A 27,139-nucleotide genomic window follows, 5' to 3' on the forward strand; every position below is an offset into this window, starting at 1 on the left:
CTTAGAATAATCAGTTTCATGTGCCTCGTCAGCAAGTTATCTCGAAAGTCAACATTTTGGACCTTAATTTTTGTTGGTTGACTAATTTTTAAGTCAACACAAGCTTCACACCTACAAATCACTTTCAAACCTGCAACCAAATGGATCACACTAACTTCAAAACTCATTTCAATCTTTCATACAAAATCAAAAGCCAAAATCCATTAAGTTGTATTTCTGTCAAAATCATTAAACTAGTTTCAAGACCCGTTCCTTCGAAAGCAACAAAAAAAAAAGTCAAACAAATTAAAGTCTGCGGATCACATCTGCAACCCTCTGCAAGTTGCAGAAAATGTGGATCAAATGGCTACACAATATAATAAGAAGTCTGTTTGTTTTTTAATGTTTGCAGATCGTTGTAATAAATTGAAATTATCATATAATAGTTATAAATATTCTAAATCATAAATTTATTACGTGGAATTATAGGCAAGTCAAATATAAATAACACTGTGATAATATGACTTTTGAAAGCGTTTATATAGAATAATTAAACATAATATTTGCTAAATAACAATAAATAAAATTATTAATTTAGCGAAAATGTTCATTTTGTTAAATTTTTCAAGACGATGATTATTTTTCTGGTTACCTTTAATCAATTTGGTAATTTTAGTAATTAACTATATAATTTATTAATATTTAGTTATAGACAATGTAACACCAAAAAATATTTATATAAAATTTACCGAATGGTTTTGAAATTATATAAAATATACTCCAATTGTTTATAATACCTTTCATAATATTATTAAAATAATAAACATGTTTAAAAAATTAAAACAAATCTATGTTGAATGAATTAAAGCAAGGTGTGAAGTGGTTTGAAGAGTAGAGTCAAGTGTTAAGCCACACAGCACACGTGTAACAATTTTTAAGTCAAAATTTTTCTAAAAAACAAACAACTGCGAAAGACTAAGTGTAACATCCCAAAAACCATGATAATTTTTTTTTTCATTTTTATAAAGCATTTCCACAAAAACCATAAGATTATCAAGTATTGTTTTCAAATCAAATCTATAGAAATCAGAGTAACAAAATGGTCCCTTAGAACATAATTCAACAGGAAGATGTGTAGGATCACGTCTTCCACTTGCCTCGATCGTACGATACACCTGAAAACATTGAAATCAATAAATGTAAGCCAAAGCTTAGTGAGTTCCCCTAAAAGATCCCACATGTAACACCCAATTCGAGGTCGTGACCCGAAGATCAAGTATCATAAGGCTTCGGGCTTTGGTAACGAAAGGTTTAGACCCATTTGGATGTGGGTAATGTAGATTGTGTGATCCAATAGTTCGGCTTGTGCTTTAGAGTCAAAGGGTAAATAGGAAAGTAGTGTTTCAGACTTCTTTTATGAATTATGGATTTTATTTCGATGTGTTTTAAGTCAAAAGTAATTAGATAATGTTGTAGATCTCCTCAATACCTTTTCGTGGATATAAAGATCATCGAAATCGGAGTTGAAACGAAGAAGTTATGACCGTTTGAAGTTTTGACAATTTTGGGTTATGCTGAGTATGTTGGGCGTACAAAGGGGAGTATGTTGGGCGTAGTAAGGCATCCTGAGTACGCTGGGCGTACCAAGAGTACACAGGGGGTATGTGATCAATGCTCAAACTCTATTTTCGTGGTTTGAGCCCTATTTAAGCTCCTAAACTCCTCGAAATCATTCCATTCTCAGCCTCCACCTCTCCAACACCCCTTCCATGAAATCTTTGTTGGGTTTTGAGCATTCTAACACTCCTATGGTGTACATGCAACCCTATAAACCTTGGATCTATGTTTTCTCTATTATACATGCAAATAAGAACTTTCCAAGGCTTTAATCCTAACTAGCATATCATGAAGATCTCATACTACAAAGTAGTAGTTAGATGACATACCTTTTGATGTAACATGATGTCTTCAAGCTTTAAGAGCTTAGCCCCAATAGTGTGGAAGCCTCAAGTGGAATCACAAATCACCAAAACACCTTGGAAGACTTTAGAGAATATGGATACTTGGTTCTCTCTAGTGAAATTGGCTAGCCCTTCTTAGTGTACCACACTAGTCCCCCATTTCACCAACCAAGGACATCTTTATATAGTATGGAGGATTAGGGTTAAACCATAATACACATGACCTTTCATTTCCTAGGATCCATGGGTTAAACACTCCATGGACTATCCATGAAAGCTTAGCCCAACCTAAATGAACTTGGCCCATTCCATATATATAAGAGTCCATATTTAATTAGTTCATTTTGATCACTTAATTAATTATAAATTAATTCTTGATCAATACTAATTAAATAATATGATTCCATATTAATATATTAGAACTTATAATATATTAATATTAATCATAAACATACTATTCTCAAAAGATTATCCATATAAATTGTGCCGGTGAAGTGCAACCCAAATGGACCATGCCGGGTCGGGTCAAGTACATACCAAATATAGTTATGGACTTAGACACTAATCCAACAGTCTCCCACTTGGATAAGTCTAAAACTATTATTACGTATGACTTCAGGAACCGACTGGCAATCGTAGCTCTCAAAAGCTTCTGTCGAACTCTGACCTTGTAGATGAACTTTGACCTTGTCAATGACTTAGTCCATTAGATAAGGGATCATATATTCCTCCATTCTAGATATCATATGGACTGAGACATGGATTATAATCATTCTCTCTGTCCATTTGTTGTTTCCCGATTTCCGATTTATGACGACTGGCTAATTGAACAAATCAAATCAGTTCTGGCCCGGCCGAGCACTTCCATTTGTCATCATCAAATCATCGAGGGTCCCACAGATATCGCTTTTATCCCAAAGGTAAAAGGAATGGATAAACTTCGACTCATATGGCTTGTTCTACTACTTGTTGAATCATACACAAAGGCACGTTTTATAGCACCGAGTTACCAAATGCGTTTTCGTGCAATCAATGTACTATCAACTCATAGTAACAACTCATATCTCTAGGTTTGAAGAATATAAGATATTATCGTCTCATGATCACTCGTGATAAAATCCATGAAGTGATTCCAATGAGCACGGGTTGAATCCAATACTCAGAACTTATGAGCACTCGTGAGTGTTGTATCCCTTTGTCCAACAACTTAGACCTCTACAAGCCAACCCATGACAGTCTTAATTCATATCTACTTCCAACATATGACCGACTGTGGATGGTTTGAATAACTTAGTCATTCCGGAAGAATAACCTAGTTTATTCGGGAAGTCAAAACATGCAAAGTGAAACACAATAATAATTGAATCCAATATGGTCTCAGAACTTATGAATATAAATAAAACACTTTTTATTTATCACCATATGATTACACATTATTCATTGTATACTGTTTCAGCTATCAACTTTATTCTTGAATTTAAAACAATAGTTGTCCCATGCTCCAAGCATGTACACTATGTTTTCTAAACACTAGTCATGCCATACACCAAGTATGCATACTATGTTTGTCTATGATCTTTACTTTGTGAACTAGATCAATCGAACATAACTTCAATGATTCTCTTTTCACACTCCCAAATTCTTACTGCAAATGCACGAATTCCAAATTCATGCCATTTATGAAATCTGTTAGATTCTAAACTTATATGCATTGATCCTCTTGTAATGATTATGCACAAATTCAGAAAGACTTGACAACAAACATTACAGAGCATTCCAAAGGAGATCAACTCCTTAGAACCATCCTTCTTGCATTAAGTTTCCTAATCTTTCACAGATTAAAATTCTAACTTTGAAACATTTCAATATTCCATTTTGACTATCACTTCTGAACAAGAGTTGTCTCCTTACAGATTATGTCAATATGGTCCTTCCAGAATTATCACTATACTTCCAACTGTCCTTGAGCAACCAATCTTTGGTAAACCTTAGATTGTCCTCGGCAATTGTTTAATCCTTTTAGTCATATCCAGTTCTAAACCTTTTCCCTTCTTAATGCCCCAGGCATTTGGAAAATTTTAGAAAGGATGAATATAGCACATGTAATCGATCCTATATCCGAAGCATATGGGACACGATTCATGATGTCTCACATAAAGACCAAACCAGTCTTTTGCTATAACATTTCCATTTCTATTTGCCAAGTTCTCATAATTCAGATTATGAAAAGGGATGCCGTAACCATAATCGAATTTTAGAACGCAAATAATGGACCCATATACATAATTTCCTTATGTTGAGCCATTCCAACATAAAATTCATATATATCCTTGACTAAATGATTAAAATCTCACGATCTAAGCTTATGGATTTGAGATGAAGTATAATTTCCTCTCCCTTAATTATAGCAAAACAACTTTTCCAACCCCTGCAACCTCACGAATTGAAACTTTTTGTTTTCTATAATTAACATTGCTAACTTGCAATACTTATCATAATTATCATGCTCCCACTAACATGATGATTATTAGCATACCACTTATGCTCCCACTAGCTTTGACATGTACTCAGAAAGCTCGACTTCTAGAAATCAATACTTTATTGACTTTCATACCAAAGTTCAGATTTCTGATACTAGATTGCTTTGATAAAACTTTATCAAAATCATACACCTTCCCTTAGATAGCACACTTGTGTGTCTAAACAATTATGAAGAGGTATGCCGTAATCATAATGGTTAGACCTTTTTTCCACTTCTCACAAGTCCAGGTTAGTGTACCGGTAAACCACACACGCTCCACTAACGACTTTGAGAATGCAAATATCACAATTGCTATCTAACTAAAATCTACTTAGTGAAAGTGTTTCCTCACCATCATTTTCATGAATCGGAGAGAAACCTTATGACACTTAGATTTAATGGTGTATGTGTTCTTATCCATGTGAATTGTCAAAACCATAGTCACAAGACAAGGATAATGACAAATCCAAACTCATATGGATTGAACTCAATCTTAACTTCTTGCCACCTGGCAGCTCAAGGGACTGCCATTGCTTCCAAGTTGTTGTGCAACAAATTAAGAACTCTAAGAACTCATATGTAAAGCCAACTTTAAGTGGAATGGGCACAGAATATGTCAACACGATAGGTTATAAACCTCAAGTCGTGTGCTAGTGAAGGACTTCAGGTTTTATTCTTGATTAGTTCTTGAGACTTTCAAGACCTTTAAAACTCCCACTGTTCTCTTGACCTATAAGACTCCCTTGTCAAACATCCAAGAGATAGTGTGGATTCTAACCAAGACAAACACTTCACATAGTTGGCCTAAGTTGGTCTTTGTTTTATCCAAAACATCACAACTTACCAACTTCAAATGAACAAGAGTAGGACACTTTTACTCTTACATTTGACACGTGTTTTAAATGTTCTTAAAGACATGTCACTCAAATTACAATCTTGGAGTATGACTCTAAGACTTGTTTTTGGAACAAAGTATGACTCATCTTCTTGATTTAACCATTTCAACAATTCAAGATCCCTTCTTCTTAGTCATAAGAATGCACTAAGACTTCCTTAGAGAACTAATTTTGATATGGTTCCTTAATCATTAAGATGATCACAAAAACTGATACTAAAGTACTCTCCCATCTTTTCAGATTTGAGAAACTTTTATCCTTCTGCCTAATTTGATTCTTCTTATTCGCTCTGTCATACATTGGAGCCTTTTCCAATGTCTCGGAATTACACTTAAGCTTGTAAGTATAATCATATTTACTGAGCTTTAGTAAACTATGACGAATAGTTTTATCAATCTTTTGTGGTGGACTTGACCAGTGCACATGACTATGTACTCGATCCCTTAGTCCATTACTTGACTCACACATCCATGTGAACAAGTAATTAGTCTTAATTTTCCAATACTTGAAAGTTCTCATTCATCATGCTATACAACTTGCATGATTCCAAGTTTCGATCCAAATGAAACTTTGGGTGATGAGAATCTTTTCTTTTTTGGTAAATCTAGACATTACCACAAATGAAAGAATCAATTTCATATTTCCACTCTTGCTATTAATGTAATCATATAAGCAACAATTTTTCCTCAAATGCCATTGTAAGGATATTTTAAAATAAATAAAATCAAAAATTTTCTTTTATTTTAAAACTTTGCGGAAAAACTTATCCTTACAATCCCTATGAAAACTTGTTGTTATCTATTCCTAAGCAATATCTCATAACTCCTAAAAAGTAGCTCAAGAATCCGATCTTCAAACTGTGCGATAGAAATCCATCTACGCGATCAGATTCAGCATATTCTTTCTTTAAGTTTCTTCACTTTTTCTTTGATTCTTAAAACGTCACCATGTGACCCAGTCACATCATGTATCAAGAATCTCATAATAGAAACTTAATAGAGTTAGATAGTGGACTTTACCTGAAGTAGAGTCAAACTTATTGACTTTAACATCCTTAGGTAAATCTGGCAGCTTCGCAACCAATGCCCCTTTCTTTGGAAATATAAACATATGGACCCTTTGATAATGGTACACGGGACTATCACAGACTTAGATTTTTCTCTTTACCATTTGGTCAACCGAGTTGAATATGGCCAATCCCTTTCCATTGGGAAGAGAATGCTTTACTAGATATCCAATGTCATCATTGTCAATGTCCATAAAGTTTTAGGAAGTTGATCTTAGCAAATAGATAAGATCATTAAGGGTCATGTCATAGTCTGTTTCATAGGTGTTCCAAAAGAACTCACTATGTGACTTAGAAAGTAGTTGAACCACCAACTTTCTCAAGACTTTGACACCCAACTCTCCCGGCTTGTCAATATGTGACTACATCTCCAAGATGTGATCACACCTAGACCTTGCCTTGCCAATAGGGCTTGAGTGACCTTAAACTTTTCAAGAACTTGTGGGTTTGGGAGAATAATTGGAGGAGGAGAAAGAAGTATGATATCCATGGGACATCATCTTCATTAGGAAAGCTTGTTTCAAGAGATTTGGGAAGATCATAAATGTCTAAACCAGACATGTTTTGGGAGATATTCAAGATAGTTGATCTTAAAGTCCTTAATATGACACCCAATATGAAATATTAAGGCTAGGACCCAACAAACTATTTTATAACTTAGAAGAGGTATGTCGTAATCCAAGCTATAAAACAATTTGAAGGTAGGTGAATGACGATTCACCAATTCCCACCAAGATAAACGAAATGTATAATTAGGTTTTAATTGGCTTTGAAACTCCTAGATCTTTGAGATTCATTGAACTGTTCAATAGCATGTTTCAATCTCGAGTGTGCCCTTCAGTTTTTGTGACTGGGATGCCGAGGATCACAAAACAAGGTGTGAAGTAACCACGCAAATTACTGGGTACCCTTAAGTGTTTACCCCTCAATCGATGTGCCGGTTAACCACACACGCTCCATCGATACTATGATAAACATTAAGTTACCCTTTGCCTACCTTGTTAAATACGAGTTAGTGTGCCGGTTAACCACACACGCTCCACTAACCGACTTAAACAAAGTGCAAAGTGTAATTTCATGGATTAGCACCTTATTAACATTTTTCCTAAGTAACTAAGATTGGGAATTATTAAGAGTTTAGTTACTTAGTATTTATCATTAATACTTTTAATGAAGGGAGAATTATAGTCCTGTCAAACCCGTTCAGCTAACGACCCTCCACCAATCAAGCAAGCGGTGGGTGAGAGTGGACACCCATTAAGTTGCCATTTTATAGGCAACAACCTTATACCCACCTTATAGACTGGCTTCGTGAATGAGGCGTACTAGCGGTAAGACTGACTTTACTCTTATACATATATATATATATATATATATATATATATATATATATATATATATATATATATATATATATATATATATATATATATATACTTATAATATTATAAAGTATAAGGGTTGAATTTTAACTTTTTAAAATTCTAAGGGCTAACTTGGAATTAAAGTATTCATAAGTGAAAACTTTTCAAATTCCAAAACTTGAGGGCAAGTTTTGAAACTATTCAAAACTAATTAATTCCATAACTTATGTGTTTAAAGTAGTTTTAATCCAAAAACTCTTCAAGTTCCATAACTTGAGGACAAGTTATGGAAGACTTTAAACTAATAAAAGAATTAACTTTTCTTTATTTTATAACTAATGGATTTAATTATGGTTACATATTTTATTTATTTATTTATTAATGAAGTGACTCTTGAACCTCCATAACTTAAGGACAAGACTCTTCATCTTTTGTAACCATTGCCAACTTTTATGAGTTTTATGAAACTTAAATGTGACTTTTCAAATAACTTGAGGACAAGTTACAAAAACACATTTTATAATCAACTCTTAGATTAATTTGGATTGAAAACAACTATTTCACTCAACTTATCTATTAATCTAAGCAACTCATAAGAACAAGATAATTCAAATCAAACTTTTTCATGTAATTAGTCTAAACCTTAAACTAATACAAAACATGAATCTATTGACAATTATCTTTGAAAATGGATTAGCATGAACATTACCAAATTAAAAAACAAGTTTATAAGTTCAAAAAACAACTTAGGGTAATGTTCCTAGTCCATTTCTAGCCAAAAACCTCGAAAATATGTTGTCTGGGGGTCCAACTCGTCGAGTGCATGAACCAACTCGGCGAGTTGGATCGAATTGATCACATTTTAGGCATGGACTCGCCGAGTCTCCTGATGGACTCGCCGAGTCTGATGATCAGACAGCAACAAATTCGTTTTTTCAGCTTCTATTGCAGGTATAACAAGAAAACAAGCCTAGGCTCTGATACCACTGTTGGGTTTTGAGCATTCTAACACTCCTATGGTGTAAATGCAACCCTATAAACCTTGGATCTATGTTTTCTCTATTATACATGCAAATAAGAACTTTCCAAGGCTTTAATCCTAACTAGCATATCATGAAGATCTCATACTACAAAGTACTAGTTAGATGACATACCTTTTGATGTAACTTGATGTCTTCAAGCTTTAAGAGCTTAGCCCCAATAGTGTGGAAGCCTCAAGTGGAATCACAAATCACCAAAACACCTTGGAAGACTTTAGAGAATATGGATATTTGGTTCTCTCTAGTGAAATTGGCTAGCCCTTCTTAGTGTATCACACTAGTGCCCCATTTCACCAACCAAGGACATCTTTATATAGTATGGAGGATTAGGGTTAAACCATAATACCCATGACCTTTCATTTCCTAGGATCCATGGGTTAAACACTCCATGGACTATCCATGAAAGCTTAGCCCAACCTAAATGAACTTGGCCCATTCCATATATATAAGAGTCCATATTTAATTAGTTCCTTTTGATCACTTAATTAATTATAAATTAATTCTTGATCAATACTAATTAAATAATATGATTCCATATTAATATATTAGAACTTATAATATATTAATATTAATCATAAACATACTATTCTCAAAAGATTATCCATATAAATTGTGCCGGTGAAGTGCAACCCAAATGGACCATGCCGGGTCGGGTCAAGTACATACCAAATATAGTTATGGACTTAGACACTAATCCAACAGTCTCCCACTTGGATAAGTCTAAAACTATTATTGCGTATGACTTCAGGAACCGACTGGCAATCGTAGCTCTCAAAAGCTTCTGTCGAACTCTGACCTTGTAGATGAACTTTGACCTTGTCAATGACTTAGTCCATTAGATAAGGGATCATATATTCCTCCATTCTAGATATCATATGGACTGAGACATGGATTATAATCATTCTCTCTGTCCATTTGTTGTTTCCCGATTTCCGATTTGTGGTTTACATGTTTTAGGTTTTATTATATTAAATGAGGGGCACGACTCGATTGCATCGCATCAATGGGGGACTTGTGTCCTTGATAACTTTTAATGATACTCTGATAAAATTTATAAGATCTTGCAATTGTGAATTAAATAAATACTTAAAGTTTTAATCAAAACTTCTGGGTTGAAATTTGGGGCGTTACACCACACGACAATATATATACAATGCATGCACACGAAGCCCATAGTATAACACTCGATTGCCCCCGGGCCCACAGTTATCGGACTGGATTGCCCTTGGCCCACAACACATGGTTGGAATCCCCAGAGTTTGTTGCCCTACAGCACAAAGTCGTACTGCCTCAACCCAATCGCATTATGTCGACATACGTAAACAGATAAACAATAACCAACAATACATGTAATCATACAGATTTACCAAGCTAACAGATCACTACAATATATCAACATGCTACACATAAGGACACATACTGTAGTACAAAGTACATTAAGGAAACTCACCTCGCAGTCTAGAAGATATCAGTAATGATCCTAGATCTAATAACCAGCTCTACAGGTCACCTATACAACAAACATGGACCAAAATCCTCAAACTACAACCGAAAACCTAAAGTTTGACCTAAAGTCACACTTGGTCAAATCAATGGTCCAATCAAAGTCAACACTCCAAAAATCATTCACTCGGTCGCCACGTTGTGACCACCTATTGGTTAGGTTGTGGTATAATGGAAACAAAATAGTCACAATGTAACATCCCCCTCCGGCACGTATCACAATATTGTCCGCTTTGGGCCACTCGGCACGAGGACTTCCCATGGGGTTACTTATCCCGGTACTACTCCCGCCCGAGCACGCTTAACTGCAGAGTTCTTATGGGATATGTGATATTGCCATATTTATACCTATTTTTAGGCAATATTTAAGTACATTTTTATTAATAAATTGATAATATGTTTAGAATAATGATACTTATGACTTTAAATTGTTATTTTCAGTCAATATAAAAGGATTTTCGAAGAGAGGGACCAAAAGTGACAATATGTGGAACGTGGGAGGTTTGAAAGGCAATAAAAGAAGAAAATCACGATAAACACTGAATTCACGACGTGGCAATCAAGCCCACGACGTGGCATGGGTTTTCCAGAAGATAGACATCACGATACGGAGGATTTCCTTGGAGGATACGGATAGCTTGAAGCGCACGACGTGGCACAGCTGGCCACGACGTGGCGCAGGTTTTTGGAGACTATTTAAGTGCTCGTGATTATTACGAAAGAGAACTTTTTGGGCAAGAAGAAAGGAGTTCCAGGAGACGATTCAGAGCAGAAGAAAGGTTCTGGAAGAGGCTTTCAACACCAAAAAGCATAGAGGTTAATATTTTAGTTAATTAAGAACATGTCTTTCATTATTTTTAGTTGTGTAGGTTTAGTTGCTATGATGAGCAGCTGAATCTAGCTACTCTTGTTTAGCTAGATGAAGCTTTAAACTTATGAATAGTTAAATGTTTATGGATAAATTTTAGTTGGTAAAAATTTCTTGTGTTTGATTTGTATAACCTAACATGCTATTGTTTGTTTCTCTAATTGCTTGATTGCATGTTCTGTGTAGCTTAGTGACCATGAAACTGCATGAACTTGTTTACCTAATGATTTAGTGAACATTGAATTGTTAGAGCTAGGATTGACCGATCTTAGTTAGTAATTAGAATAAATAGAGCTTAGCTGTGTTAAAGAGCGTGTATTGTGACTATAATTGCGTTTATATTACAAATCTTACATAGCATATTTACAATTATAACTAGTTATGTGTTTAATTATGTGTGAACATACATGGTTTGACATGAATTAGTTAATTATTGGTAAGTTAGAACTAAATTACTAATATAACTAAAAACCAACTTAATAATCTGTAATCATTAACTAGCCATAAGGGAGAAGTGGATTCAAACTAAACAAGAGTGTGCGTTTTATTTATTGAATTTGATTTAAGTTCATCTGATCTTGAAAAACCAGATAAAACACCTTTTAAACTTACTAATAAATTAGGTTAATTTAATAGTAAATATATTAAATTAGAACACTGTTCCCTGTGATCGACACCCGACTTACCTAAGCTATACTGTAATCTGACTAGGTACACTGCCTATAAGTGCATAGTTAGTCTAAGTTTGTTAGGTTATAAATATTAAAATTAGTGGGTACTTTTGTGCACATCAATATGCTGCCCTCACGACTTTAAAACGCGTTGTGATTGGGAAGGTATCCACAACATTTATAAGGAATGCCTAGTTCTTCTTCCCAACCGATGTGGGATCAGGTCTAAGTTAAGTGTGTGTGACCCCATGGGAAGTTTTAAAGCTGTGAGGGCAGCAGATCCCATAAGGGGTGTGGATACATTATTTGTCACAATGTGTTTTAAAGTCGTGAGGGCAACATATTCCATAATAACTATTCCATAATAACTCTACAGTTAAGTGTGTTCGGGCAAGAGCAATTCAGGGATGGGTGACCCCCTTGGAAGTTTTCGTGCCGGGAGCCCAAAGCAGACAATATTAGAGGGGGATGTTACAAATGGTATCATAGTTAGGGCATGGGTCGATGTATTCGACAAGGACGTCGAACCCTATAATGAGGGGGGGAATGAAGATGGGTGGTACTTGCACCTGATCCCACATCGGCTTGGAAGGATAATGAAACATTTCCTTATAAGGGGTGTGTATACCTTCATTGTCACAACGCGTTTTAAATCCATGAGGATTGAGGGCAGCAAATCCCATAAGAACTCTGCAGTTAAGCGTGCCCAGGCGAGAACAATCCCGAGATGGGTGACCCCCTGGGAAGTTTTCGTGTTAGGAGCCCAAAGCGGACAATATTGTGATATGTGCCAGAGGGGATGTTACATAAAGATCAGACGACCAAAGTGTCACATCGTTACGAGCGCTCTTGTAACAACCCAAAATTTATGACCAAAAATTTCATTTTTAATTTAATAATTATAAAACCATTTGTCTAAAAACATCATAAAACTCTCTCATATCAAAACCAATGTATCCATAGTCAAAACATGTCATGACAAAATAATATCAGAGTATAAATCCCATCGATCTCATGTGTGGAAATCCTGGTGTGATACGCTACAGTCATGCCGATTCCTTTCCCTTCGAAGAGGAAGTACCTGAAACCAAAACTGAAAACCGTAAGCACAAAACTTAACGAGTTCCCCCATCATAGCACATACCATACAATAAACATACTGCCAGACAAATCTGGGTGCCCGACCTACCCTGCTGAGCATATATGAGTGCTCAATCTAACCTTGTAAGGCATATCGGGGTGCCCGACCTACCCCTGTCAAGCATATATGGGTGCTTGACCTACCCTGTCAGGCATGTATGGGTGCCCGACCTACCCTTAGGTCTATTCCAACCGATTACGAGGACTATTTCACCCGTACCACCACCACATAATAACATATCATAACATACTGTCAGACATATATGGGTGCCCGACCTACCCCCTGGTTTATCTCCATAGGCTACAGGGTCATACCTACCCTTCCTACCACTATCACATAATATTATAGCATACTAACACATAAAGCATAACATATAGTGGCATACCAGACAATTATCACAAAGACAATCATCTCAACTATAATCAACTACTAGTGGGCCGACATTGGTGCCTTTGACCCACTACTACTGGAAGGTAACTCACCTCGATAACTGGGAAAAAGCTGCAAAGGCTCCTGCTCTGAAATCAACCCCCTCAAACTCCTACACATAAGCATTTCCTTTAATTACTCTTTTCATACTCATAACCCCTTTAAGGGTCAACTTTGGTCAAGGTCAAAGTCAAAGTCAACATCCTGGTCAAAGTCAACATCCTGGTTGACTCAACTCTACGAGTTGGTCCATCAACTCGTCGAGTTCCATGAATCTGAAAACTCTGAACTCGCGATCCAAATCGTCGAGTTCTTTCATAACTCGTCGAGTTCCTCCTATCCATGGTGTCGGGACTTTCCCATTCTACTCGTCGAGTCATCCTTGAACTCGTTGAGTTTTCCCTTTTACAAAATTGGGACATTTCAACCCAACTCGTCGAGTTCCTCTGTGGACTCGACGAGTTCTTTAGTCTATTGAGCCATCTTAATAGATTAAGCTCCTATCCTCCAGATCTGGACTCCACACTTCTTCTACACACTGAAAATGTCATTTTAAGGGTAAAGTTTCCAACTTTACACGTTAATAGTCCTTTTTAATGGGTTTAACTCAAACCCTAGTTCTTTAAGACTTAGATATTGGTCCAAAAGCCATAATACTCCAAACCAAAGCATGAAAACTGAGATCTAGGCCCTGGACACCAAATGAACACGTAAAGTCTCAAACTTTCCCTCCATGCATGGCCTTTTGGGGCTTAAAAGGCCAAAATGACACCTTAAAGCTTGGATGGGGCTTCCATGGTCATAAATTTTGCACCTTTATGCCATGAAACCCCTTCTAGACCCTATGTCTGAAAGGTAAATCACTTGGGACGTCCATTTCCCAAGGACCAAGCTACTTGGACCAAAAACTCAACAAAAGTGGAGATGTGAAGAGATCTAAGCACACAATGGACAAGTTAGGAACTTTTTAACTCTATTGAACCAGAAATGGAGCTTAACTTATGGATATACTCTCCTTCTTCAGGTCCTTGCTCTTTCTTTAAGGATTCTCTTCTTCAATTTCACAAAGAACACACAAAAATGGCACAAGAACACTCAAAAGTAGATTAGGGTTTCGTGGCTAGGGTTTGGGGTGATGGAGGTTGCAAATGAGGCCAACATTTGGAGGTTAAGGTGTTTAAATAGGGTGCAAAAACCCCGAAATTAGGGTTTTACTCTGGCAGTCCTACTCGTCGAGTTAAGGCTTCCAACTCGTCGAGTAGACTTCAAAACCTGCGTCCAAACCCGTTTCCTACTCGACGAGTTTGGGCCTCCAACTCGTCGAGTTCCTGACTAAAAATGAATAAAATTATAATTTAAAAACATACCAGGAACCGGGCATTACAGCTCTGGACAGATGATAGCTTCATTTTATTTACTTCTTTTTATAGTTTATTTTAGTACATTTCATTCGCATTTTAGTTAATTTCCATGCATATTTTCCTTTTTGTTATTTTATGACTATTTCGGGTACTTTCTAGTTTCTTGAGCATTATTGCAGTTTTTTTATGGAGACTAGCGAGGCGGGATTTTTGGGAGGCGATTGGACTTGAAGGGCAATATGATATGGAGGTGATTCACGGAGTGGGCTTGTCAACTGCTTGAAGGCTTGGAAGATTTGAATTTTAAATTACAAGGCGCGGGAGAATTTTCAAGTGTGAGGAGATCAATGAGCGGGAGTTTGCGGAAGATTTGAGTGATTTGGAGAGGGAATTGGGCTCAAAATGAAGATCAAAAGTGGAAGATTGGCATTTTTGAAGCGGCCCTGCTTGGTGTTGAAGGGTGAAAGGAGGTGATGATAGGTCTAGCGGTTCTCGACACGACCCACGACATGACCTACGACACGACACAAAATAAACGGATTTGGGTTGAGTATTTCAACCCGTCAAACCGGCAATCCGCCAACTTGTTTATTAAACAGGTCATGTATGAGTTTGCCAGAAAACATACGGGTTGACCCACTAACACGTTTAGAACTTTAATAAAAGAAATTATATATTTTTAAATGTATTAAGTATTATTCGTAGGAATGTAGGATTAATGTTTGTAGTAACGTGGCCATTACATTAGCACTTGAGTTTATCTATGTTTGTATTAATGTTTTAGTTTGAACATGTTTCAATGAATGTTTTTAATTTTCTTTTTCATCTAGAATTTATTCATGTTTAATTATCTATTTTATTTATGGAAACTGACCCACGAACACACGAACACAAATCTGACCCATGAATCTCCGACCTGTGAACCTGTATAAATAAGTGGGTTGACGGGTCGTATATGAGTTTATATTCCAAACCCGCCAACCCCATGACCTGTATAGTTAACTGGGTCATGTTCGGGTTGGTGTATTTTGACCCCCTAATCCGAACACGACATGATTGCCAAGCCTAGGTGATGAAGGCGGGTGATGAAACCCTAATTTCAAGTTTAAAGACTTAAATACGAAGGAAGCCCTAAAAAATCATAGGCTTGGGCTGTAGCCATCCTCACTACGTGACTATACTCATGTCACATCGTGACATGCTTCTTTGATATGCATTTTCCCATTTTACTCGTCACATCGTGACCTCCTTATGGTCACGTCGTGGCACCCATTTTCCCCCAAAACCAATCTTTTGATTCCTTAATGCCCAAAAACCAGTAAATCATTTACTTCATTGTCTTTGTTTCAAGCCAAAATCGGAAAAAAACCCAAAATCAAAATTGAAGCATCTGGCTTCATTACCGTCGTTTCCACCCAAATTGGAAACATCTAAAATCCAGAAATATAAAAGAAACAAAATGAGTATGGATTAAAAGAGTGAGAGGGAGAAAAAAAGGAGAGAGAGATGGTGCACCAGTCATGTTTGTAGTCATGTTTATCCTGGGAGGCAGAAGCAATTTGAGGTCGGTAAAGGAGGTTGAAAGGAACACTAACCAACATAGACAATACTGACACACAAAGCATAATAAATAAGCTGACACAAGGGGTAACCAGTTTACCCTCTGTTTTGTCCAAAGTGACTATTTGTGTAACGTCTCATTTTCATAACAATTTTTTTTCATTTTATTTAAGTAGAGCTTCCCATTTATAAATCCATCTTGAAGAAAACTATTTATTCCAAATACATTTATTGAAATTAGAGTAATATTAAAGCGTAAAATCTTCATTGTTGATGATGAATGTGTACAGTCATGCCTTCACTTTCCCATGATGACCGATGGTACCTGAAACAATAAACAACTTGGTAAGAACAAAGCTTAGTGAGTTTCCCCAAAATACCTCATACGATAAACATACAAGCATGCATCGAGTCCACTCAACCATCGGGCTGGAATACCCAAGGTTTGTTGGCCTACCGCCTCAACCAAACTGCTCTTCCCGAGCCTTCGTGCCTAGGGCTTACAGTCGTTTTGCACTGGGTATCTTGGCCTACAACACCAAGCAGGGCCGCCTCAATCCAATACTACCATATGTCGACATATAAACAAACAGGATCAAGTAGCCACATAATATAGACAAATAACAATCATACAACTCACTACCGCCTACTAGTCCTCATATCGTACACTCTCCCGCTACCAGTTATCCTCCATGAAATGCGTAACCATAAGTAACCAAAGGTGAGATAGCCACTCAGACAAATGATCCTAATTTAGAGCCACAACCAAATAAGGAACATGCAGTAAATCATAGATCGAGAGTTCTTAGGCTATATCCTACATGACCACATACAGTCCCTAGAGCACTCGACTAGATGATAGCTAGTAAGTACAGGTAAACATACATATCTATAAATCAGTACCACATAGCAACATCCTATATACCAAGATACAGATCTAACATATCACTACAACATAGCAAGATACTAAATACCAACAATCTAAGGAATGCATAACCGTATATACTCAGAGGTGAGATAGACACCCGGATAGATGATCCTACTCTGGAACCATAACTAAACACGGAACAAGTAAAAGATCCTAGATCAATAGTCCCCAGTCTATCCTACATGACTATATACAGTCCCTATGACATCCTTCTACTTAAGATAACCAAAACCAGTGGCCCGACGTTGGTGCCTTTGACCCATATGTACAGTGAGGCAAAACTCACCTGAATTGAAGAACCTTGAAACATTGCGATATGCTCCCTTCTGCATTGCTTGCTCCCACGAATCCACTAACACCATAACCAAATAAAATCTTAATCAATAGCCTAAAATCCTCAAGTATGACCCACGGTTAAACTTGGTAAAAAAGACAACGGTCAACGGAAGTCCATGAAAGTCAACAAAAGTCAAAGTACAAGGCAGCTGAGTACGCCCTACGTACACAGACTGATCCCACTCCTTCATTAAGCACTTAATCCCTTAAGGACTTTTCACCCAAACTCAAATCTAGCCTCAAAATATTGTCTTAAGTCATAAAGTTTCCACCTTTATGACTTTCCATGGCTAGGGAAGGTCCAAAAGCTAAAACCCTAACTTATTAATCCATTAAGACATCACAACTCTTCCATGGAAGGGATAGAAGGACCAAGATCCCATTTTTATGGTTCATAATAGATTCATAATGGATAAAGTTTTCAACTTTATCCATTATAATGGTCCCAACAAACAAGATCTAGTCGTTAAGTCGCAAAGGGACCAAAAATGCATCTTTTTTCAACTTAATCCATTAGGTCTAAGTTTCATACCTTTAGATCTAAATCAAAATGATGTTTAGATGGATAAAGTTTCCAACTTTATCCATAACAAGGTCACAAACTTTCAAGATCTAAACTTTATGCACTAAAGTGACAAAAAGTTCATAACATCCAAAACTAGCTAGATCTAACAAATGCATCATCAAGATTCAATATTTATACCTCTAAAAAAAGATCAAGGTGAACAAGGTCTAGATTTACAAGCTTTAATGCAACCAACGCTTCTTCAATGAGTTCCTATTTCTCCAAGGTGCACCACGAACACTCTGAAGCACTTAAAAGCACATTCTTTTTGCTCACATGGCTTAAACTATGGTTAGGGTTTCAAAGGAGGGTGTTGGAGAGGTGGATGCTGAGAATGGAATGAGTTTGGGGAAGTTAAGGAGCTTAAATAGGACTCAACCCATAAAAATAGGGTTTGGGCGCTAATCGCGTACGCCCAACATACTTAATTTCCTCCCAACGTACCTAGTACGCCAAACGTACTCAATTTATGCCCATCGTACCAGACTAAACCCAAAACCTTTTTAACTTCAAACAATCATAATTTCTTCGTTTCAACTCCGATTTCGGCGATCTTTAAATGCATATAAAGGTATTGAAGAGTTCTACAATATTATCTAAATATCTTGGACTAAAAACTTCTCGAACAAAAATCTATATTTCATGCAAGAAGACTAGAAAAAATAATTATTGATAATAATGTTATATATTTTAATAAAAACTAAATACCTTATATAAACACTCATTAATATTTTTTCATAGGATACATAGTTAATATTAATTATAGTGTTCTATTCTTTATTCAAATCTTCTTATTTTCCTATCAAATTTCTTAAAAGTTATTTGGTTTAATCTTATTATAATTATAGATTTCATAGTAATTTTGTTATATATTTTAATAAAAACTATAAATTCCTTGTATATACAACTCATCAAATCTTGACTTGGCAAACGTGTCGTGTCGTGTCAAGACATTAAACGGGCAGAAGGACTTGACCCTAACCTGACTCGTTTTAATTATCGTGTCATGTCGTGTCAACCCGTTTATTTTCGTGTCAGTTTCATTTCGGGTTTCGGGTTAAGGTTTAGACATTGTAAATATGTTGTGTCATGTCGTTTGAAACATTATAAAGGTTGGAAAGTAGGAGTTATGGATACAAAAATAAAAAAGTAAAACATTGGTGTTAGGAGATGGAGTGACAAAATTTTTAGTAAGTTTAGAAGACAAAATGAAAACAGTTTGGCCCACTACAAGTCTATAACATATAATATATTTATAAAAATATGAAATTTATAATAAATAATATATAATTAAGCGGGTCATATTCCAGTTATTTTCTAATTGAAAGTCTTTGACACTAACTATATTTGTTTAATTATTGTGTGAATCCGTTTACATAAACATGTCGAAATCTATGACCCGAACATGTTAATTTCATGTCGGGTTCGTGTCGTGTCATATTTTGCCAGGTCTAATCAAATCTAATATCTTTTTATAGGATGACATAGTTAATAATAATAATAATAATAATAATAATAATAATAATAAAAATAATAATAATAATAATAAAAATAATAAAAATAATAATAATAATAATAATATTATTATTATTATTATTATTATTATTATTTTTATATTCAGAAAAACTCTTATATTATTTTTATGTTCAGAAAAACTCTTATATTATTATTTACATTTCAAATAAAACTAAATTGTAGATTTTGAAGACAAACGATCAGCTAAAAATATAATATGATATATATATCCCTTATACTTCTTCGATTATATACAAAAACATATCAAACCGAAATACATTTCAATTACTTTCACTTGATTGTATTCTCTATATGGTTAATTTTTTCCTCCTTAACTAATTGTTTTTATCCCAATTAAAATCAGTGTCGTATTGATAAACAAAAATATAAGCGACATTAGATTTTTAGTTATCAATTTCTCTTAAAACCTTGTGTTTTTTTTTTTAATAATTATTAATATAAGGGTTTTTCTGAATATAAAAATAATATAAGGGTTTTTCTATATATACTGGTTGGGTTTTTTTATAATAATAATAATAATAATAATATTGTTTTATTGTTTATGATCACAAATTCAAACCATTTTGGGTAAAATTTGCGGGGTCCATGTGATATTCATGGGCGGTAGAAGCTGTGTAAAAAGAGCGATTTTGAAAACCTCATAACGCAACGGCTAAAAAAGGCGAAGAACCCCCAAATTTTAAATCTCTAAGATCCCTCCGTCAGAATCAACGTTTAGGGCTTTCTAGGTTAATCTCAGACCCCAAATTGAATTCAATCAATATCCATCCGAGTAATTCTACCATATCCTTACTCTTTGACAGATTGCGGATGCAGAGGAGGTGAAACAAAATGGTAGCTGTTAAGGTACGACTGAAACCCTGATAATTTCTGCTCTCTTCGTCTTATAATTACCTGCACTGAGTAGATTGATGTTTCTGTTCTTTAAATCAAGGGTTTAAGCACATTCAAGAGTAGGGTTTCTGGAGAACTTGAGACCAGGAAGAGTGGTACTTCAATTTCTCCTCACGCGACTTTTTTCTTTTCTACTTTATGCAACTTACGTTGTTCTTATTTTAGCTCTTAAATTGTTTCAGTAATAGGTGGAGTCAGAAGCTTCAAGGTGTATACAGAAAATGAAAAGGTTAAGGTTCATAGTAGGGATCATGCTGCTGCTGAAACTACGTAAGTTTTGATTCAATATTGCCTTTACTTGTAGAGTTTTACGATTGATTGCCGATCTACTTTTTTTGGCTGTATTCTGTACTTTGATCTACAAGGAACTAGAATCATGTAGGGTTTCCTCTGAAACAAATACATATTTCTGGGAACTAATGGGATTTTTTAACTGCATGCTATGTTGGACCTAAATGTTGATGAGAATTGTGCTAGGTTAAGGAGCTAATCCAATTGTCAAGACAATGTGATTGGTTTGTGTAGCTACAATTTAGAGTCAAAAAAAGTGTAGTTAGTTGATAAGATATCTAAGAGGAGGAGAGTGACTGGAGGGACAAATATCTAAATGTTGCCTATGATGAGAGGAAAGAAGACTAGGCTCCTTAATCAAATCAAATGATCTAAAGAAGTAAAGATGAGACCAAAAGGTTTTTTTTAAAGAGACTGATTAAAGACAATGTATGCAATACTTTGATTAGTTTTTCAACGAGGATAATGACTAACAAGGGGTGTATTAGAGACTTGCTGACCGTTTGAAAAGATAAAATGGGAAAAGGGACCAAAGTTGTAGAAAATTTAGGGTATGTTTTGATTAAGTGTTGTTTGGATAAATAATGTTTTAAAAATTATTCGAGAAATGACAGAATACTTGGGGAAATGGAAATTTGTGATTATTTAGGACTTAATGGGGAAAGCTTCCTTTCACCAACATTCTCTATTAAGCTTATTCTTTCTGCATTTATTTAGAAAGAAACACCCATACATAGCTTATCAGATTAAGATGTGTAACCATTAAGTGAAAAAGAAAAACAGCACCTCAGCCTCTTCATCTTTCCACAACCCACAAAAAGAATGTGCTAGTGGGAACTTGTTTCTTCTTAAATATATTAGCCTTTTTGATTCTCTTATAGTGGTTTCTGATATCCAACCTTGTTCTTTTTTAGAAGGAAGTCTATGCCAGTCAAAGCCGAAACCAGTCAAATTCAAGCCACTTGTCTAAAGGTTAACACCACATGAAGGGTCTATCTTAAATTCTTAATGTCAAAAGCATACATTATTTGGAAAATGCTAATCCCATGTTTTTATGTAATAATCATGAAGGGTGCTCTCAACAAATTGGACAAGATTCATGTAAAAAACATTAACTCCAGTAAGCATTACGCAACTTAACTTTCAGTAAAACAACTTTTCTTGTTTGTACAACTTTTTAACAAATTTATGCTTCATATCACAGCTCAAGGTAAAGCAGCAAGAAAAGTGCTGGGAGATATCAGCAATTCTCAGGGTAATCTTGAAAAGAATGAAGCTTTTAACGGCTCCAATTCTGGGTGAGTGGCATTGGTCTTAAGTTCTTCAGTTTTCTTTGTTTTCAACTAACCATAACAAATTCACTTTGTCTAAAACATTGCAGAAAAGTTAAAATGGAAAAGGTGGCATATTCACAACGGTATGCACACCAACATTGCTATTATTATTATTATTATTATTATTATTATTTTACCCTTTTTGTTACTCTAGTTTTCTATAATACACTATTTAATCTGGTCATAAGCATCTATTTGTGTTTATATTACTGTATGATGTGAATTTGTAGGGCTTCAATTGCTACAAAATCAAGGAATGCGAGTTCTTTATCAGGCAAACTTTCAATGGTATTCATTTAGTGGTTATGTTTAGATGTTTATCTTTGTTTGTTTTTTCTTTTTAATATCAATTATGAATTATCAAATCTAATTTCTTATAGGGAACACGTGTTGGAAGCCAAAGTGAAGCTGTTGAAGGCCGTGTTACACAGGGTAGAGGTAACATTTTGTATATAAATTCATATCTGATCTTATTATTGATTAGCATCTTAGGTTTTATTTTGTACCTAAAACATAGTTGGCAACAAGGATTCAAAGGTCTTTGATGGTAATACAAGAACAAGGCTACAAAGTAAAGAAGCTGTTGGTTATGTTCCAAGGTAATTGTAGTCAAAATCAGTATGAGGGCATTTACGTCTTTTGCACCTATTTTGTCCTGTCTTGTCATATCCTATTGTGATTGTTAGTAATCATTACTTTTAATTAATTTATTCAGGGAATCTACTAGGAACTATCGCCCACCACAAAGGTTTCTATTCTAATGGTGTCTTCTTGTTCTTTTACATTAATACCCCAAAATTCCTTTTGAATTAATGCTTTTCAAATGTTTCTTTTGAAAGGAAATCTTTTCCAGTTCTAAAGCATGTTGAGAAGACAGATACATGTGACATCAAGAAAGTATGATGCTACTCTGGTCTAGTGATTTGTATAGCTTAAACTTTTCTTGTGAATGCTTATTATCCTTTGTTTGCAGGGAAACTTGGGAAATAAAGCAAAGAACAAGGATAAATTTGGATTCTCTGGTGAGTTGACTTTTATTTCAAAGTCAATTACAATTATATTAGCAACATACTTACATTTTTTTTAACACTAATGGCAATGTGTAACAAATAAAGTACATTATCCATATTGGTAGGGAAATGTAAGTGTGTTGTTATTAATAATTAGGAGTAAAAATTGTAAGTATATTGCTATGAAGGGTAAAATCGTAAAAGAGAAAGTATGTTGCTATTCTTTGCGGTTTACACTCTTTAACTCTTTTTTTTTCCTTGAGTTTTCAGTTAAACCTAAAGTGGGGACAACAGTTGTACCACAAGTAAGCAATGGTAGGGACCACCGTTTAAAGAATAGAGTTAGTGATGGATCTATAAATATGTGAGTATCTTTTTTTTTTTTAATTATATATAAAAAAATCTATATATTTCATCTTAAATTATTATTTTATAGGGTGTCAGAAGATCCGTCAACAGGGAATACGAAGAGATTATCTAGGAGGTCAATGAAGGTATGTCAAATAACATTTTTATTAAGATAAATAATTTTTTATTAAAGATTTATACATAACACATTATTATGTTATTTCAGCCAACAGTGAAAACTACAATTGGCATTCCTAAAGTGTCAAGAAGAACCACTGTTTTTACCAAACCAATATCTTCAACCTCTGTTTTATCCAAGAAAAAGGAAGAAACATCAGCAACTTGTGTTTTATCAAAGAAAAATGAGGAAACATCAAATCCAACCGCTAATAATGGGAAATCTAGACGTCGAAAATCATACACATCTTTGCTAATCGAAGGATCAAAGGTTGATAAAATTTTCTTGAAAAATATATTTATTTTTGCAACACTGAGTGACAAAAATACGTTTCCCTTGTAGATGCTAAAGGATCTTGCCAGTGTCACAAAGGAGGAGATTTTGCCAAGTATATATGATGATCGCAATCAACTTGAAGTTTCTGAATATGTTGATGAGATTTATCAGCATTATTGGGTTACCGAAGTGAGTTCTACCATATCTTTTGAGGGCATTTTCGTCTTTTATGCATATGTGAGTCATGATAACAGACAGTGTTTTGAATTGCTTATGAATGCATTGCAGGCACATCATCAGTCACTGAAGAATTACATGGACATCCAAACAGACATCACGCCTCAAATGCGGGGGATTCTCATAAATTGGCTCATAGAAGTAACTACATAGTTGCCCTTATTCTTTTTGTACCTCTTTCAAAGCACAAGTTACAACTAGGTTTTTTTATAATTACAGGTACATTTGAAGTTTGATTTGATGCAAGAGACGCTTTATTTGATGGTGACACTGTTAGACTATTATTTGTCCGTTGTTAATATTAAGAAAAACGAAATGCAATTAGTTGGTCTCACATCGCTCTTGTTAGCATCCAAATATGAAGATTTTTGGCATCCAAAGGTAAATAAATGTTGCTATTGACTTGATTAATTTACATATTTCTTGTTTTTATTGTGTGTTTCTATCTTTTCCAGGTTATGGAATTAATTAGCATCTCAGCAGAGTTATACACGAGAGATCAAATGCTCAAAATGGTATACCTATATATTTTTTTTAACCATATAATTGTATTTCCACTGATTGTTACATTTTTTTTTTTTTTAATTTATCAGGAGACAACAATTTTACATAAACTCAACTTTCGTCTTAATTTGCCCACCCCATATGTTTTCATGCTGAGATTTCTTAGAGCTGCTCATGGAAGCAAAGAGGTGGGTATTTCACAATTTCTACATCCAAATAGTTTTAATATCAAATTAATTATATACTAATTTACAACCATTTTTGTTTTTTCAGTTTGAAAACCTAGCATTCTTCCTGATCGAGCTATCTTTGGTGGAATATGATGCTTTACATTTCAAGCCATCATTGCTATGTGCATCAGCTATTTATGTTGCTAGATGTACTCTCCATTTGGCCCCACCATGGACCCCACTTCTATCCAAACATTCTCACTATCACGAACATCAAATTAGGTACTATTCTTTCATCAAATTAACTGATAGTAACCTTACCTTTTTTTTTCATCTGATAATAATAATAACATTATTTCATATTTTATATAGAGATTGTGCGGAAATGATCTTGAGATTTCACCAAAGTGCAAGAAAAGCCGTGCTGAAAGTTACATTTGATAAATACATGAGCGATCATAACTACAAAGTTGCAAGTATCAGACCTCTCAACAGGCTTCCATCTTCTTGATTTTAGAACCAATATCTTAGTTGGATCTCACATCAGAGACCATTGTTTTTTTTTTTTTTTACATTATGGTCTGTAGTCATGTATCTTCTTCACAAAAAAAAAAAAGTGAACTTTTTTGAATCTATTGTAGTTTAACTCATCCTGTAATAGAAGAATTGAATGCATTTTGCATACAAATTTTATATCGTAAATCAAATGATCCACAATCAACTCTATCTATTGTGTAGTGTTGTTATATCGTATAATGTAGAGTATGTGTATACATAACAATAAATGAACACACTGACTATAAACAAGTGGCAACTAGCTGGTAATCTAGCAAACCGGAATAATCATAATCATAGGTATAGCTAGGATCCAATGTGTTCTTAACTGCACGATAGAAGTCTAGCCATGAAGAAGATGAATAGGTTGAATCTAGGGTAGTAGTAGTAGTCCATGAGAATGTAGGGTTAGGTGTAGCAGGAGGACAAACAGAGACAAAATCAAGAACAGATGTAGCTGGTTTTAGCTGTTTAGGGAAATTGAAAGCTAGATTATCGACTTTATGCTCGTAGATTTTGCCATTTCGATCCAGTTTGTAACGGGAAGTACCTTGGAACTCGCCTTTAGCTTCCCATGGGACACGAGGGGTTCCTTTGAGGTTCCATCGGATCAAAATTAGGTTCTCCGATGGCTGCCAAACCCTAAAAATCTCCAAGGAGATGTCTTTGAATAGGATACGGCCGTGAAAACGTAATGCACGGAAGATGAGCTTGTAGTTTTCGATTCCGGTGAACTTGTTCAGAGGATCAACGAAGGTGATATCGTCTCTGTAAAATTCAAAAATCGACAACGATTGGAGCAAAAGTAAATTCCAAAGAAATTCAAGTCTGCAATGGAGGAGTAAATTCGTACCTGTAGATTTCGTAATTGAGATCTGTAGAGAAGAGGAGAGGCAAGTCATGGCGGAGAGTTCGAACAGCTAAGCCGAGATTAACGTAGAAATCTTGTCGAGGATCGCTCGGGGGAGTAACCCTGACACGAACCGGCGGCGTTTCGACGGAGGATTGTAGACTGACACCGTTATGGTTGTGGTGAGTTGCGGAATGCGATGAAGATGGAGGTTTCTGTGAGGATTGATGAAGATGGAGACGAGTGAAAGTTGGAGGAGATAGATTGGGGATTACTGTGAAAGCCATAGCTTTATGATCGCAGAAGAAGAAATTAGGTTAACCTAATCCAGTAAAACGAACATGGGGTTGCAGATTGTTGTTCAACAATGTGTTGTGTGTGTAATGTGTGTTGTGGGTGTGTGTTCATCATCTTCGTCACGTAAATGGAGACACGTGGGTGTGTCTGTCTGGTGGTTGTGAATAATTGTGATCGTTTCCGGGATTTTTCTGATTTTTGTTTTATGGGTCGGATCGAAGCGGGTCGACTTGAACACGTTTTTTTGAATGATTATTAATAATATCATACATAAATACCTTATATACGTATTGATAATTTAACTAACAAGTAATATTTGTATAGAAGCTAATTTAATTATGATATTTAACCTATATGTAAGCTAATATGACAAATAAAATGATTTTGTAATAGCTTTGATGGGATACCTTTAGCAATAAACTTATATATATATTAACACTTTGTTATTTCTTATGTTAGAAATAAAACAT

At 35.2% G+C, this 27,139-nt stretch overlaps 2 protein-coding genes across 2 annotated transcripts; one reads left to right on the forward strand and one right to left on the reverse strand.

The window, feature by feature from the left end:
• The first annotated feature begins 20,329 nt into the window (after positions 1-20,329).
• CYCB3;1 (cyclin b3;1) lies at positions 20,330-25,697 on the forward strand. The gene is made up of 24 exons (XM_078963809.1): positions 20,330-20,453; positions 20,529-20,571; positions 20,660-20,714; positions 20,802-20,889; positions 21,825-21,882; positions 21,982-22,030; positions 22,115-22,208; positions 22,292-22,327; positions 22,475-22,532; positions 22,625-22,682; positions 22,762-22,843; positions 22,960-22,992; positions 23,084-23,141; positions 23,218-23,266; positions 23,525-23,618; positions 23,691-23,748; positions 23,829-24,050; positions 24,123-24,245; positions 24,345-24,434; positions 24,513-24,674; positions 24,749-24,808; positions 24,887-24,985; positions 25,071-25,249; positions 25,340-25,697. The coding sequence occupies exons 2-24, from the start codon at positions 20,557-20,559 to the stop codon at positions 25,476-25,478; spliced, it is 1,959 nt and encodes a 652-aa protein (XP_078819935.1). The 5' UTR covers positions 20,330-20,453; positions 20,529-20,556; the 3' UTR covers positions 25,479-25,697.
• Positions 25,623-26,806, reverse strand: LOC145004811 (uncharacterized). The gene is made up of 2 exons (XM_078963811.1): positions 26,376-26,806; positions 25,623-26,290 (listed from the first exon to the last, which is right to left on the reverse strand). The coding sequence occupies exons 1-2, from the start codon at positions 26,657-26,659 to the stop codon at positions 25,765-25,767; spliced, it is 810 nt and encodes a 269-aa protein (XP_078819937.1). The 5' UTR covers positions 26,660-26,806; the 3' UTR covers positions 25,623-25,764.
• Positions 26,807-27,139: the final 333 nt, after the last annotated feature.

The sequence above is a fragment of the Lactuca saligna genome, chromosome 7 (assembly GCF_052625555.1).
Source record: "Lactuca saligna cultivar CGN05327 chromosome 7, ASM5262555v1, whole genome shotgun sequence".
Taxonomy (NCBI): Eukaryota; Viridiplantae; Streptophyta; class Magnoliopsida; order Asterales; family Asteraceae; genus Lactuca; species Lactuca saligna.